The sequence below is a fragment of the Moesziomyces antarcticus genome, assembly GCF_000747765.1.
Source record: "Moesziomyces antarcticus DNA, scaffold: scaffold_v10002, strain JCM 10317, whole genome shotgun sequence".
NCBI classification, from domain to species: domain Eukaryota; kingdom Fungi; phylum Basidiomycota; class Ustilaginomycetes; order Ustilaginales; family Ustilaginaceae; genus Moesziomyces; species Moesziomyces antarcticus.
The window spans coordinates 428,152-443,254 of NW_014639008.1; the positions used below are offsets into that span (position 1 = coordinate 428,152).

At 60.0% G+C, this 15,103-nt stretch overlaps 6 protein-coding genes across 6 annotated transcripts; 3 read left to right on the forward strand and 3 right to left on the reverse strand.

Moving 5' to 3' along the window:
* Positions 1-37: 37 nt before the first annotated feature.
* PAN0_002c1056 (uncharacterized protein) lies at positions 38-1,020 on the forward strand (the record flags this gene model as incomplete). The annotated part of the gene is made up of 3 exons (XM_014803223.1): positions 38-236; positions 467-741; positions 883-1,020. 3 exons carry the CDS (start codon positions 38-40, stop codon positions 1,018-1,020), a joined length of 612 nt encoding a protein of 203 aa, XP_014658709.1.
* A 1,095-nt stretch (positions 1,021-2,115) lies between these two features.
* On the forward strand, positions 2,116-3,423 carry PAN0_002c1057 (cystathionine gamma-lyase-like; the record flags this gene model as incomplete). Its single annotated transcript, XM_014803224.1, has 1 exon — positions 2,116-3,423. The coding sequence occupies one exon, from the start codon at positions 2,116-2,118 to the stop codon at positions 3,421-3,423; it is 1,308 nt and encodes a 435-aa protein (XP_014658710.1).
* Positions 3,424-4,075: 652 nt separating this feature from the next.
* On the forward strand, positions 4,076-5,158 carry PAN0_002c1058 (uncharacterized protein; the record flags this gene model as incomplete). Its single annotated transcript, XM_014803225.1, has 1 exon — positions 4,076-5,158. The coding sequence occupies one exon, from the start codon at positions 4,076-4,078 to the stop codon at positions 5,156-5,158; it is 1,083 nt and encodes a 360-aa protein (XP_014658711.1).
* Positions 5,159-5,394: 236 nt separating this feature from the next.
* On the reverse strand, positions 5,395-7,229 carry PAN0_002d1059 (SIR2-domain-containing protein; the record flags this gene model as incomplete). The annotated part of the gene is made up of 2 exons (XM_014803226.1): positions 5,395-5,557; positions 5,638-7,229. The coding sequence occupies 2 exons, from the start codon at positions 7,227-7,229 to the stop codon at positions 5,395-5,397; spliced, it is 1,755 nt and encodes a 584-aa protein (XP_014658712.1).
* Positions 7,230-8,249: 1,020 nt separating this feature from the next.
* Positions 8,250-10,933, reverse strand: PAN0_002d1060 (uncharacterized protein; the record flags this gene model as incomplete). Its single annotated transcript, XM_014803227.1, has 2 exons — positions 8,250-9,575; positions 10,052-10,933. 2 exons carry the CDS (start codon positions 10,931-10,933, stop codon positions 8,250-8,252), a joined length of 2,208 nt encoding a protein of 735 aa, XP_014658713.1.
* A 750-nt stretch (positions 10,934-11,683) lies between these two features.
* Positions 11,684-14,705, reverse strand: PAN0_002d1061 (DCP2-domain-containing protein; the record flags this gene model as incomplete). The annotated part of the gene is made up of 5 exons (XM_014803228.1): positions 11,684-13,662; positions 13,957-14,010; positions 14,089-14,131; positions 14,206-14,598; positions 14,682-14,705. The coding sequence occupies 5 exons, from the start codon at positions 14,703-14,705 to the stop codon at positions 11,684-11,686; spliced, it is 2,493 nt and encodes an 830-aa protein (XP_014658714.1).
* Between the last annotated feature and the right edge of the window lie 398 nt (positions 14,706-15,103).

Genomic DNA, 15,103 nt, shown 5'->3' on the forward strand with positions numbered 1-15,103 from the left:
TCTCCTGTGACACGAGCGCGGTGGGCAGAACATAGACATGCTTCGCGCTCCTAATCGAGGCGCACTGGGTGAGCCTTGGTCTCCCGAGATCTCGCTCTACATGCATTTCGGTCAGGTGGGTAACAAAAAGCTTGGATCGCTGTGGCCGTGGGCAGCGCGCTGGGGACGCATCGCAAGAGGCGCACTGGGCCCGTGGAGGGCCTCGGACCGTCCCTGCCTAGGCGAGTCAGCTTTCTGTCAGCCGACCGGTGGCAGGAATCCCCCGGAGAACGCCAAAGGGGCTTGCGCAGCTCAGTTGCGCTGCTACGGTAGCCACGTTACGAGTCTTGCTGAGCTGCTGCTGCGACTCCGTGCAGTGACGCGGCTTGGAAATGCATGCAAAATTTCGCAGGTGATTTTACAGAGTCAAGTTGCGGGAGAACTGACAGCTCACAACGTAGATCACCTCGGCTGCGAGGATCGACAGCGCGCGTCGCCTCAACCCCGCCCCGCGTCTTGGACCTCGAGGAGTCGAGAAGCGCCTCATTCCTCCTCGATCCGCTCGACTTGACCGACCGACCGACCGACCGCTTCTCTTGCCCTGGAAGGGCTGTTGTCAGCAGACTCGACAGTCGCTTGGCCGAAGAGCGCCTTCATCGCCGGGCAGCTTTGCTCTCGACGCTCCAGTTTTCATCTGCTCTTTCTGGCCGAGGTGTGGCTGCCCTTTTCGGCCAGCATCCCGTCTTTACCACTTGTCATCCCGTCCGTCAGCTGCTGTCAGCTGCTGTGTGCAGAAGATCGACGTTGCCTTCCGTCGTGCAGGCTGCAGGTGGACTCTTGCTAAGTTAGTGCCGGCGACTCGAGGTGCATTCGGTGACTTGATCGACACCGACAGGTCGCTAGTCATGGCGCAAGGACCATCCGCTCGGCAGCATCCTTGGCGAGCATCGCTGCATCAAGCTGAGCTCGACGCGGTGCAGCGCCAGCGTCAGCCTGCTTGCGGTGGCGGGTGAACGCATGAAAGATCCCTCGGCTGACTAGTCGTGTGGGGCTGGCTGCCGAGCGACGCCGCTTCGGCTCGTCAGCGCGCAGCATGCAGTCCCTCGCCCTGATGCATCGCCGATATCGACGTCCCGCCCTCTACTTGCTGCTGATCGGTGATTCGGGATGTGGCAGTTCGAATTTATGGGTCGAAATTTCACAGCCATTGTTGTGCGCAACAATTTTGGCCCGGCCAAAAATTCAATCGACACGAGGACGTCGAGCAGACCCTTGCGTGCCAGAGCACAGCTTGCGCTCCAACATTCCGGTCATCTGGATGACGACCCTGCGCTACAGGGCCACGAAGCACGCCATAGCTTGATTGACCCCACCCCATCGGTGCGCGTAAGCCACACCCCACGGACCGCTGTATCAGATGGCTAGACGAAGCTTTTCCGGAGCACTGAATCGGGCGAGATTGAGACGGACCCACCAGGTCCAAGAGCTCTCGAGTGGCTCGAGCTTGGCCCTGGCGAATTGATCGGCAATGCCAAGCAAGATTTCAGCCACCGGGGCGCGGGCCGATGGCAAGACGGTCCAAACGGCTCACGAAAATCACCCAGGCCAGGCTAAAGTCCGGGTACCGGAAGGACCCTGGAGACAGGCAAGCACTCGCTGCAGGCCCATTTTTTTTTTTCTGCCACGGCAAAATTTGTGACGCACTCTTTTTCCGCCAACCGCGTCGCTTGCGGTCGGTCGTGTTCCGGCTCAGCCAGGCCACGGAAGGGAAAAAAAGGAGGCAGGCGCCAAACGAGTCGCTTGCGTGATTTGGGCTCCAAAGTTCGCAGCGGCTGTCAAACAACACTTCGTGCCCTGAGCATTATCGCCGCAGTCGTGCAGTGCGGTCCTGTGACGGTATGTCGGCGAGAAAGCGAGATCCCACCCTCGAGCTGACCAACGTGGCGCCATATCATTACTTCCGTCCAGATCGCTGCCATTGTCCCCACACACTCGAGTCGAATCGCGCTGCCTTTATCAAGACGCGATCTCGCTGCTTCTTTGCTTTTCTCCCACCACCTTTAGCTCATCCTACCGGCCCGTCGTTCGTTTCCGCTTGAACAGCGTACCTCTCCCTAACCCAATACTGCCAGCAAGATGACGGTCGCAACCACCAACGGCGCCTCCAACGGCCACACTAACGGCCACAGCGACGCCCACTCGTCGTCCATCGGCTTCTCCACCAAGGCCATCCACGTCGGTTCCGAGCCCAACGCGGCCACGGGCGCTGTCATTCCTCCCATCAGCCTCAGCTCCACCTTTGCCCAGGACGGCATCGGCAACCACAAGGGCTACGAATACTCGCGATCCGGCAACCCCAACCGCGACTCGTTCGAGCGTGCCGTCGCGGCGCTAGAGGGCGGCAGCCGCGGTCTCGCCTTCTCTTCCGGCTCGGCGGTCACCGCCACTGTGCTCAACTCGATGCCCTCGGGCTCGCACATTGTCAGCGTCAACGACGTCTACGGCGGCACCTACCGCTACTTCACCAAGGTCGCCACGGTCTCCCAGGGCATCCAGACCACCTTTGTCGAGATGGACGGCACGGCCGACGACGTCTCGGAGCGCGTCAACGCTGCCATCCGCAAGGAGACCTCGCTCGTCTGGATCGAGACGCCCACCAACCCCACTCTGCGCGTCATCGACATTCCTCTCATTGCCAAGCTGGTGCGCAACCACCCCAACGCCAGCAAGGACATCAAGATCGTCGTCGACAACACGTTCATGAGCCCCTGGTTCCAGAACCCGCTCGCGCACGGCGCCGACCTCGTCATGCACAGCGTCACCAAGTACCTCAACGGTCACAGCGACGTCGTCATGGGCGTCGCCGTCACCAACGACGAGGCATGGGCCGACCGCATCGCCTTCCTGCAGAACAGCATCGGTGCCATCCCATCGCCCTTTGACAGCTGGCTTGCCCTGCGTGGCCTCAAGACGCTTGCGCTCCGCATGAAGGCGCACGGCGAGTCGGCGCTCGCCATCGCTCAGTTCCTCGAGGCACATCCGGGCGTCGAGACGGTCATCTACCCCGGTCTCCCATCCCACCCTGGTCACGAGGTGGCACGACGACAGATCTCGAAGCGCGCGGCCGCCGCGGGACCGACGGGAGCCAACGGTGCCTTCGCGTACGGCGGCATGATCTCGTTCCGAATCAAGGCGGACCCTGCCGACGATGCTCCGGCTGACAAGCTGCTCTCTAGCCTCAGCGTCTTCACCCTTGCCGAATCGCTCGGCGGTGTGGAGAGCTTGATCGAGCTGCCGTCCAAGATGACCCACGGCTCCGTAGCGCTCGAAGACAGGATCAAGATTGGCATTGGCCACAACCTGATCCGCGTCAGCGTCGGTATCGAGGACACGGCGGATCTCATCCAGGACCTCGAGCGTGGCCTCAAGGCGGCTGGCCTCTAGACATCTCCGATCCGGCAAGTGCGTACGCGCATAGAGTTCGCGAACCTCACACGCGTCAGATACCTGTAGAAGAGGTCCCCAATCGCATATTCTGGTCAAGGTCATCCCGCTGGTTGCTCTCTTCTTACCCGTCGGCAGTGCTGCAGGGCTGCAGTGCTGCCCCATTGTAATTTGTTCCATCCTCTGCATCCCTAGTCATACCAGTTTTTCCCCTTCCAAACGCTGGATTACTTGTGCAGGTGCACGCATTGCTGTGTGTATGCTGGGTATCTTACGGCGAGTCTTACCTGCCAGGGAGAGGCCGTCGTTGGTTTCAGAGGGTCTTGGGCCGAGTATCGCTGCGTGAGGCGCGGGTGATGTCAGAAGCGACGCAAAATCGGGCTTCCCCGCCTCCACACGAGCGGAGCCAAAAATATCGCGGCGCGCTGCTTAGGCGAACTTTTCAGTCATTCTGCACCTCCGCATCTGACAGAGCCAACGATAGGATGACTGCTGCTGGGGTGGGATAGCCCGAATGCCATACACCCTGCCTTCCTTGCCTCCATCCATCATCATCTCTGGAATTGACGGGCTCTTTCGTCTAAAACGCCTGCAGACAACAGCGCTCCTTTCATCTATCTAAACCACACGATCGAGCTTTTGCTGTTGAGCGATGCTGAACCGATCCTTCTCGACTTCGGCGGCCCGCGCCTGCGTCCTGGGCGACCAGCGCGTGGCGTCCAGAGTGCCTCGCCTCGCCACCAAGCCTCTCAGCGCCGCTGCCTACACTTCTGCAGGTGTTCACGGCCATGCCCGCGTCCAGTCCCACGCCAATGTCTCCGAGACGTACGCTTCCAGGCGCAGCGTCTCCGAGGCATTCAGCCTGCTCGCCGGCTCCAAGGTCACCGCTCACACCGGTCTGCGTGGCCGCCACGCCTCGACATGGACCAAGGCTTCCCCGGCTCACGTGCGAGCACTCACAACCACGAGCGCCCGCAACGACCTCAAGCAGGATGCCAAGGACAAGCTCGTCGAAGAAGGCAAGAAGTTTGCGCGCGAAAAGGTCGACGAGAAGCTCAGTGGCGAAGAGGTCAAGCAGCAAGCCAAGAACGCATCGTCCTCGCTCAGCAAGATCCTCTTTGGCGCACTCGCCGTGGCGGGTGCTGCCTACATGATCATGGGCGGTACTGCCCATGCCGAAGAAGCCCCCAAGTCCAAGGATCAGGGTGAGTCTGGCCCGAGGTACTCCAAGGACAAAGTGTCGCTACTATGTCTCGTGGGTCCCTCGCTCTCGGGAAAGACTACACAGGCTAAACGTCTTCTCAAACGCTTCTCTTCCGATATCGACGACATCGTACAGCCCAAGTCGCTTGATGATCTCAACGCCATCCTCTCCTCGCGCACCAAGGGCAACAAGAGGGTCTCGCTCATCCTCGACAACTTTCCCTCCACCCTCGAAGACGCCCAGCGCATCGAAGCCGAAATCGTTCCCATCTTCTGCTTCTCCTTCTACGACCTTCCGCTGAAAGACTTTGAACTGCGTCTGCCCGAGTCTCTCGGCAAGGAGGACAGGCAGAAGCGCATCGACGAATTCAACAAGTACTCCAAGCGCCTCGAACCGCTCATCCACAAGTATCGCGACCAAGGCAACATCTACGAAATCAGCGCCGATTGGGATTCCGTCGACGAGGTGTGGGAGCAGGTCGAGGCCAAGACCGAACAGATCCTCGAGCTCCGAGAACGCGGCGATCTCTGAAATAGCATCGATACCATCGCATAACCTCACGTCAGTCCTCCTCACGCAAGCAAGCCACTCAGCAACCGGTACCCGAGTCTCTCAATCCCGACGCCCGCAGCCATGCCACACGTATGTTCTGGCCCTCCAACGAAACCTGTTCTTCGCATCCATTCTTCACAGCAGTCTCGCAAAGTCAAGTTCGCATGATGCTCTTCAGCCCGAGTGTGTGTTCGAATTGCAGAGCGCGAGTCCGATCAAGCCGGCGGGGAGGTTGATACCGGAGAAGGTGCCTCACGGCCGTCGGTTGTCTGTTCAGTGGCATCCGCATGGTCGTCTTCCGATTCACCGTCAGCCTGCACCTCGGCCAGAAGCGCAGGAAGGCGGCCAGGCTCTGCACCTTCAAACAGCCAAGCGTGGCTGTCAGACGCGGGTCAAAACAAGACATATTAGTACGTGACGATCCGAGATGGCTAGACAGCGTGTATGTTGCGACTTACCTACTCATGAGGCGCTCGGGATGCTTCAGCTCAGCATCGTTACTGTCGTGGACGCCACTGACGGGTTTCGAGTCCTCCTCGTCGTGCAGCTCCACGCGCTCGCGAGCCTGTTCGGCAGCTGGGGTGCCGACGACCTCCTCGTCGGGCTGGATCTTGGGCAGTGGCCATCGCAGCCTGCGGCAAAGGTACTCGACAATGTGGTCGCAGTCGCCCAGAAGCATAATGTCCGTAGCCATGTGCAGGATGGGCGTCTTGTTGATCAGGATCACGGGCGTCGTGTGAGGGATGTGTCCAAGAACATCCGACACCGGAGCGACTTTGAGCGAGGTGCCCATGACCACAAGCAGGTCGACATGCTCGCGGTCGGCCAACAGCGCACGATCAAAGTCGTCCGACAGCTTTTCGCCGAAAAAGGTGATGTCCGGCTTCAGAATGCCAAAGCCCGCCAGCGCCGTCTCATCTTCTGCATCGTCGTCATCGTCGTCGTCGTCGGTGGGACGCCAGCTGCCGCCATTCCCGAGCTTGCGCTTCTTCTTGCTGGGCTTCTCGGCGGCTTGGCGCGCCTTGCGTTCCTCGCATGCCGGACACGCAGGCACGGTCTGCGCAAAGATGTCCTTGGCAATCTGACGGCCGTTGCACTTGTAGCCGCAGGTGGGATCGGTACAGCTTGCGGTGGCGAAGCTGCCGTGACACTGCAGCACGCGCTCGATGCCTGCGAGCTGTTCGAGCGTGTCGATGTTCTGGCTGTAGTTGCGCAGCAGCTGGTCGCGGTCCTCGAGCAGCTTGATGAAGCGGTGTGCCGAGCTCGGCACGAAGTTGCTCGGAAAGATGCGGTGCGCGAAAGAGTAGAACATGGCCGGGTTGTGCAGGAAGTAGCCCTTGTCGAACATGTCTTGTGGGTCGTCGAGCTCGTACTTGCCCTCGGACTGGAGCTGCGAGTAGATGCCGTCCTTGGAGCGGAAGTCCGGGATGCCGCACGAGACTGAAATTCCGGCACCAGAGAGCACCATGATGCGCTTGCTGCGCTGCAGTAGCTCCAGCGCATCGTCCACGGTATTGTACTCGGGCAGCTTTTCTCTGCGCCGCAAGATGCGTGCCAGCGCCGTCTTGAGGATGGGCAGCAGCACCTCCAGTGGCGTATCGGCCTCGCGCATGGAACGCGGAAGGAAGACGCCGAGCGCCAGCAGAAGATGCTTGATGCGCCGTGGCTGCGGATCCGGCACGACGTAGCGTTGTAAGAACGTGACTACGCCGTGCTGCTTGAGGTCTTTGGTCATCTGCGCTACTGTCTCGGGGGAAAAGGCATCGGCTGCCTCATCGAGGAGCCGGTCGATCTCGGTGTCGGATTCCGACTCGGCCTCCGCCATCTCTTCCAATGCCGACAGCTCTTCCGAGTCCATCGACTGGTACGATACGTCCTCTTGCGCTGCATCCACCGACGTCCTGTCTTGCGTTACGGCTCCTTCGCCAGCATGCGGGACCGTCGAAGACGTTGCAGGCGCCGCTGCTGCTTTGGATGACGATGTCTCGCCGCCGTTGGCATGGGCTGCTGCCGTGCGAGCGCTGGAGTCGGAAGCGGCTCCCGCTTGCATGGTGCCTTGCTTGCGACCGAGGCTTTGCGATGCTAATACAGCGAAGTGGATTGGTGCATGACAGCTGATGCCTCGGATGTCGGTTGTGCTCACAACGCTTTCTTGACGTGCCGATCCTTCTCGCCCGATGGAGTTGTAATTTTATTATTCGCGCGACCCTCCAAACTCGAAATTCGGTTCTGTGAGCATCCATCCTCTGACTCTACTTCACGCACACAGAAAGCCTGTCCGGAGCCACCATTTTTAGCGGTCAGGCTACGCGAAGAATTGGTCCATCGATATATACCGACTCGAGCCGCGCATCTTCTTCTCTGCCCTCCATGCACTTCCTCCTTCCTGATTCAAGGTACTTCAAAATTGCCTTTTACCATTTTGAACCATAATTCGGGAAGGGCTATATGGGAGTTGTCCCCAATTTTTCTCCTCTCTTCATATCAAATCCAGCCGCTCGCCTTTCGAGAGACGCAGCTGGGCTGAACTACGATCTTGCCCCACGTTACACGCTCGGTCGGCGCACTAGTCTCGAAGACTTCAGTGCCTCGGCTCGAGGCGGTGGGTGCCACGGGTCTACGATCAGCTCGTTGTCTCTCGGTAGTCCGCACGCCTGGTCCAGGTTGGGTCGCATTGGTGTCGTTGACTGGTCTCCATCGCAGCCCATCCTGGTTGTTTCTACTTTTAGTCTTTGCAATTCGTAATCACGCCTCATGCTCTGCTCCCGCTTGTGTGCAGTGTGACCTCTGCCTCAATCTCAACTCGCAAATGCCGTACACCGTGAGAGAGAAACTGAGCCACAGAGGGAGGGCCAGGCTGGGGCGACCGCAAGCGGTGCCTTCTCACAAGTCTCGTCGCAGTGATCGCCGTATCGAGAGCACAGCACACGGCACCTCTGGACAATGAAACCAAAACTTGCGACGAATACAAATACATGGGCATGCGTAGAATGCAAAGAAGCTACAGCGAGATGCGAGATGCAAAGGAGACGAGACGATCGATGACTAGGACAGCAGAGAAAGAGTGGGCCTACTTGCGGCGCTGCTGCTTGGCGCCCTTGCCGTTGGCGCCGACCTTGGGTCCGCGCTCCTTGGACTTGGGCTCGGCGGCGTCTGGCTTGCCACGCCTGCTCTTGTTCTTGACGTTGGCGTGGGTGTAGTAGTTCTCGGCCTTGCGCTTGCTCGTCTTCATGCGCGGCTCCTTCTTGGTCTTGCGACGCTTGCTGTCGGCCTCGTCGCTCTCGTCGTCGTCCTGGGCGGCGCTGGCTCGCTTGCCAGGCGATGACTTTGCCGTAACGTCTCCTGCGTCCTCGTCGTCGTCCTGGTCGACCTGCTGCTCCTCATCGCCAGAGCCGCCTTGGAAGACGTCGTCCCAGTTGAGGTCTTCGAGCGCATCGCCGTCCTCCTCCTCGGAGTCTTCATCGTCATCGTCATCGTCTTCGGCACCATCGTTGTCGCTGTCAAAGGTGGCATCTTCGTCGACAGCAAGCTCGGGCACGGGCTCGTCCTCGTCGCGCTCCATGACGTAGTCCTCGGGGCGACCGGCCTCGATGTCCTCGCGCGTGAACTTGGTGGCCACGGCGATCTGCTTGAGCGGCTGCTCGACACCCTTGACCTTCTTCTTCTTGAGCAGCTTGTCGATCGCTGCGTCCTGCTCTTCGTCCTGGGCACCCTCGGCGGAGGCAGCAGCGGCCGTCGCCGCCTCGACCTCTTCGGCAGAAGCCTTGGCCTTGCCCTTGGCAGCCCTGGCGGCGTCCTCGGCCGGCGCGACGAAGAAGGGAATCTTACCGCGGATCCAATCATTGAGCACCATCTTGGCCACGGTCTCGAGGTCAGGCTCGCCGCCCTTGAGCAGCTTGCCCATGCGCTTGGCGATCTGGCCGAGGAAGTCCTCGGAGTTGGTCCACTTCTCGAGGTTGTACGTGCGGCGGATGTATTCCGGCTTGACTCGCGAGAGGAGCGCCGGGATGTGCTCGGCGGGGGTTTCGAGGTTCTCGACGCGCACCACACCCTTGAGCACCGTGCCCGTCTCGGAGTCGTGCGCGGAAACGGGCACGATACCGGGGCAGTCGATGAGGTAGATGCGGCGCATGAGCGTGATGTACTGCCACACCTTGGTCTCTCCGGGGATGGGTGCGACGTTGCACACCTTCTTCTTCTTGAGCGTGTTGATGATAGAACTCTTGCCCGTGTTCGGGTAGCCGACGAAACCGACGCTGATCTGCTTCTTGTCCGAGTGGAGCACGCTGAACTGGCGCAGCAGCTGGATGAGCGAGCCCTTACCGAACGAGTTGTTGATCGAGGCGTGGAAAGCAATCGTCGGATACTCCTTGGAAAGGATCTTGACCCATCGAGCCTACAAGCGGGCAAAGCATAGCAATCGATGCAGAGGCGATCGAGAAAAAGACAGTCAGTAATCGACGTTCTCTCCTTGTGAGAAAGCCCGTGTGAAGCGATGCGATGAGTGCGAAAGGGATGTTGGTTCCATGACTACGAGCACGGCGTGGCGAAAAAGCGCCGTAAACTCAACTCATATAGGAATCCCGACGCCGACGCTCCAGGCCCTCCCGGTCTACCCAGCCTTTATCGGCGGAAGAAGGTCTGGGAGTGGGCACATCCCAAGCCCTTCTCGAGGGAGTCGTGCAAGGGATGTAGCTATGAGGGGGAGATCGTATCGACGCCGTTCTTCTTCCACATTCGTAACAGTCCTTGCGCCACTGACGTCGTCCTGAAGGACAACGGCGCATTACTTGACATGATTGTGGGGTCTCTTGAGGCGGCGAGGGGAAAGAGGAGAGGGAGAGCAAAAGGAAGGGCAAGAGAAAAACTTACAGTGACCCAAGTCGGGACGAGGTCGACCTTGTTGAGGAGGAAGACGAGATGCTTGTGCGGCTTCTCATCGCGAATGTGCTTTTCGACACTGCGGCAGCGGGTGCCGAGCGGGTCACGGGCATCGAGTACGTGGATGATGACGTCGGACGAGTCGATAACCTTGTAGAGCTCACCCCAGATACGGCGGGACTGACCCTTGCTGTAGATTGGCTCGGATCGGCCACGCGTGACGGGAATCTCGTAGAGCTCGTCGGCATCGGCGGTGAAGCCGTTGGCGGAGCGCTGAGCGCTGGAACCGACCTCGTAGTCCGAAGGGACGAGGCCTACGCCGGCAGCCTTGGCCTCCAGTGCAGTCTGCTTCTCGTCGGCTGCACGACCGGCCTGCTCGCTGCTCTCGGCGAGCTCTGCGAAAGAGCTCATGCCGCCATCGAGACGCGGACGCTTTCGCTGAGCGCCAGGTCCGAAAGTGTCCGAGTAGGGCTCAAGCGTGGTGAGCGAGGGGGCCTTGCCCTTGCCCGGGTCCTGAATGAGGGACATGGGGAGCTTGTTCCTGCGGAGCAAGACCGAGTAAGGGTCGTTGACGCGGGAGCCGAGCGAGGTGCGGAAGTGGTCGAGCGCATCCTGGGAGATGACGCGCGTGTTGCCGAACCATCGCTTGTCCGGCTGGACACGACCGGGCTTAGCTTCGCTGCTCTGGAATTCGGCAGCCTGGATGATCTTGCCATTCTTATCGCGGATGGCTTTGGACGCAATGCCGTCCTTGGAGAGGAGCTTTACGACCTTGGCCTTCTTGGCATCACGGTAGAAGTTCTCGCCCTTGACGCGCTTGATGCCCGTGGATTGGATGTTCTTCTTGGAGGGACCTCCTTTGACGACGGCCATATTGGGATGTCGAGGAGAGGCTGAGCTCGAACGAGCGCCTTTCCAAGGGTATAGAAGGTGGTGAAAAGGGGAAGGTTAGAGGAGGGAGGGTATATCCAGGATCTGGCGGCGAGAAGAGTAGAGATGCAAAGACAGAGAGATGTAGCCGACTCTGTGCGCCGTCTCAGCTTGTGCAAGAGAGAAGCTCAGCGACGGAATGGAGAGGTCGGTGGGGGTGCTTTGTGAGGGGTGACCGGGGGGTGGGGGAGAGGTGAGAAGGAGGAAGGGGGCTGAGCGCTCGCGCTTTGACGGAAAAGAGGCGTTGCAAAAATTTCTACGCAGCCAGCGGCAAATTTTCCCAACTGAACCCTTCCTCCAGCGCTGCTCTCCTGGAATTCTTTCCTTTTCGCCTTCGCGAGGCTGAGGCGTTTTGTGTGGGAACTCAAAATCAAAAATTGGGCAAGCCCAGAAAAAAAAACTGCGGTTTGGTTGCAGTGCCAGTGCTTGAAGCGGCTGAACACAGCCCAGCCCTCATGCATCTGCCCGCACTCTTCACGCAGACCAGTGACGATCATCGTCAACGGTCGTCGGACTCGCATTGTCTGCTGAACGTGGATGGAGGGTGGATTCCAGGAGTCCAAAGCTGGCAGGATTGGCGCTAAGTTCGTGAACAGGAGCGCGAGAGGTTGTCTTTCACCAACCCCAGGTACCCGCGCCTGATTGATCAAAAGGCAAGAAAAAGTCAGTATCCCAATAGCGAGCCAAGATCCGTTACGAGGGAGGGCCGGTGGAGTAAGGGGCAAAGTTGGGCTGGGGTGGCACGAAGCCCCACGGTGTTGGAGCGCCATGGGCGTGACCAGGGCCGGGCGGCATGGATCCCATGTGGAATGGATGCGGTCCCGCACCTCCTTGCTGCATCATGACGCCTGGAAGCATGTGCGGCGGTGGGGGTGGGAAAGAAAACGGTGGGTTGGGCTGGAATGCGCCGCCCATCGCAGGACCATAGCCGTGCCCAGGTCCAGGCTGCGGCGCGTTGTTCGGGTTTGGCCTGGGGCCCCCGGGCAGGCCAGCAGTCAGAATCGACAGCAGATCATTCTTGGTTGCGGCTTGCGAGGGAGGCGACTGAGAGCTGCTTGGGGGCGAGGATGGCTGCAGCATTCGCAGCAGCGCATCTGACTGGTTGCCCGGGCCGCGCGAGGTGTCTTGCTGCGGCGCGCCTGCTTGCGACGGAGCAGAACTACCCTCGAACGAGGTGAAGCTGCTCTGCGAAAGGCTTCGATCGTGACCAGCGCTCAGCATCTGCAGCAGCTTCTGTGCCTGACCAGACTTTTGCGGACGTGGGGCGGGCAGAGGAGACTCGCTGCGAGATGGATCGTTGAGCATGCTGAGGAACGGGTTCGCCGGCGCAGCTTCGCCAGGTCCTGGTCGAGCAGCGTTTGCGCTCGCTGAAGATGGCCCATTCAAGGCCGCCAGCAGAGATGCAGCACGGTCCTGCGTGTGAGGGCTGTGCTGGGGCGCGGCTGCCGCAGGTGCCTGCGGCCCCGCATTCGGCTGATTCATCAAGAGGCTGAGCAGTTGCTGACCGCGTTCATCGCCCGATGCCTGGATCATGTGCGCACCGACTCCCGGGAACATCTGCTCAAATACCCTTGCTTGGTCTTGCTGGTTCGGGGCGTCGGCCATCGCAGCACGTGCTGGCTCGGATGCGGGCGACGACAGGCCCAGCAGCGATTTGAGCTTATCGCTCGTAGGTGGGGCAGGCAGCGGCTCGGACGGCTTCTGCGCAGCCTTGTCTTCTCCGGAGAAAGAGGGGAAGAGCGAGGTCGTGTCCACAAACGACGGAACGGCGGCCGAGGATGCTTGGTTTGATGAGGCCGCGGTCTGCGAGATCGCGTCAGGGGCCGCATCGAGCGCATGCCCCGGCTTGCCGGCTGTCTGACCTGAATGCGATGCTTTGTTGTTGTGGATCCACTGTTTGAGCCGGCCGATGAAGGGCGAGATGAGATAGAACTTTCCGCCCATGCCTGCGGGCGGATCCTTCGACTTTTTCCACGTGGGCAGATCGCTGAGCCTGAACCAGGCGATCTTGGAGATTTCCTTGCGCGTGAGGGTTTCAAACTTGGTGTTCTCCTTGACGCCCGGGACGATGTAGAGCCGGATGCGCTGTTCGCGCATGGTCAAGTCGAGGTAGTCTTGGCTGTCCTCGGGCAGAAGCGCACTACAGTCGTAGCCGGTCTCTTCGAGCACCTCGCGGATGGCGCAGTCGCGCTCGGGCTCGTTCTGGTTGATTTTGCCCTTGGGGAAGCCCCAGGCAGCCGAGGACTTCCAGCCTTTGACCAAGAGACACTTGTTCCAATCTTCGGCGAGGAGGATGGCGCCGCATACGGGGACGCGGGTCTTGTACTTGAGGAACTCGTCGAAGGCTGCTTCGAGGTCTTGCTGACCGCTGCCGCCGGTGATGTATCTTTGGATGAGAGGCACGATCATGGAAGCGGTGTGAAGCAGATAGGACGAGAAGCGGCGCAGCGCGAGCGAGGGTAGGGAGGAGTTGAGAGGTCGGAGGAAGTCTTCGTAGAACCAGTGGGCCTGTTCGACCTGGAAGCAGATGCGCTCGATGCTCGAAAGCTCGTCCGAGGGCAGGTTGACGATGAAGCGACTGCTGAGGTCTTCGAGAGTCTCTGCAAATGTCAAGCCCTTGTAGGTGGCCAGAGGGTCGCGTTCCAAAGTGCTCGTGCTGGCTTCCGTTGGAGCTGAAGGCAGGAAGAGAGCGAGTCAGCACTGCTTCTGGCCAGGCGAGACGCAACGCGGTGGGCGGTCGGAACAAGAAGCGGAACCAAAAAGGGGAACGCCCTGCGCGGACGATGCGAAGAAACGAAGTAGGCAGAAGGAGAAGAACAGAAAGCACTAGACTGTGCTTACCCTTTGCTGGTCCGAGAGGCAGCGATGCCCGCGCCATATGCGAGTGCGTGCATGCAATATCGAGGGGTTGTGGATGGGGGAAGAGAGCGCTTCACGGCGTGATGCGCCGAGCAGATGGAACTTACCTCCTTTGAAGCCTCGATCACCGCCTGTGATTTCGGGAGTGATCCAGGAACCATCTGGGAATGCGCAAAAGGTGACGATGGTCAGCTGAGTCTGACGACTTGGGGCAGAGATGGGCTCGGTCGGCTACTTACAGAAGTCGCCCTCCTGCGGCATGACCTCATCGTCGTCGACCATCTGCGAGTGAGGGGATGAAAAAGCGCATCAGCATCAATCGTGCACTAAGTAAAGTGGAGATGGGAACGACGTACGCATTTCCAGTGTCCGAGGCGCTCTGCATCCGTCTGGCTGGAAGCGTAGAAGCAGAGGTAGTCCTTGATCGAGGCGAAAGCGGGGGTGGGCTGCGGGTAGGACCAGATGCGGCCGCTGACGACGGGGCCGTGGTCCTTGCTAAACTGGAGGTCGTGGTAGGCAGCCATCCCCTTCCACTCGCACATGGTGCGGCGAGCCTTGGAGGGCTTGATGAGGTCCATCTTGACGCTCGAGGGAGGAAAGTAGTAGGTGGGTGGATGAGAGGTCTCGAGAACGCGGTAGCCCTGGGTGGTCTCTGCGATCACGAGCTCCTGCTTGGAAGGCGTGACCCAGACGACCCTGAGCCTAGCCGCGGTGGGCTGGAGCGCGGGCGGTCTCGGATAGTTCCAGACCTGTTGTTGAAGACAGGAGCGAATTTGGGATGAGCAAGAGCTCTCTCACAGGACACGGCAGAGGGTGGCGATAGTATGCTTACATTTTCTTTGGGCCGCGGAGGCATGCTGTTGGAGCGAAAGGTGCGCGAGGTGCGTACTTGGTCGGCGGTCGGCGAACGTTGAGGTTGGGGATGTTGGTGTCGAGAGCGAAGGCTATGACGGGACGAGCGCGCGCGGCTTGGACAGCACCGACGAGAGAGCCGTGGTTGGCGCGCGCGTCTGTGCATTTGCCTTCGAGCAAATGAAGTGGAGTTGCGGCTCAGCCGCTGCTGAATTCGTCGTGCCAAATCGACTCGTGCGGATCCAGCTGTGACCTTACACTTTCCAACCTGAGCGCGGCAGACACCAGCAAGCTTCCCCGCAGCGATAAGTCAACTGCGCCTCACACCCTCATTCCACCCGAACAAAGGGTCCTGCTGGCTTTCACCTGTCTCATGTGAAGGTCCTTGGTCCTCACTGCTGT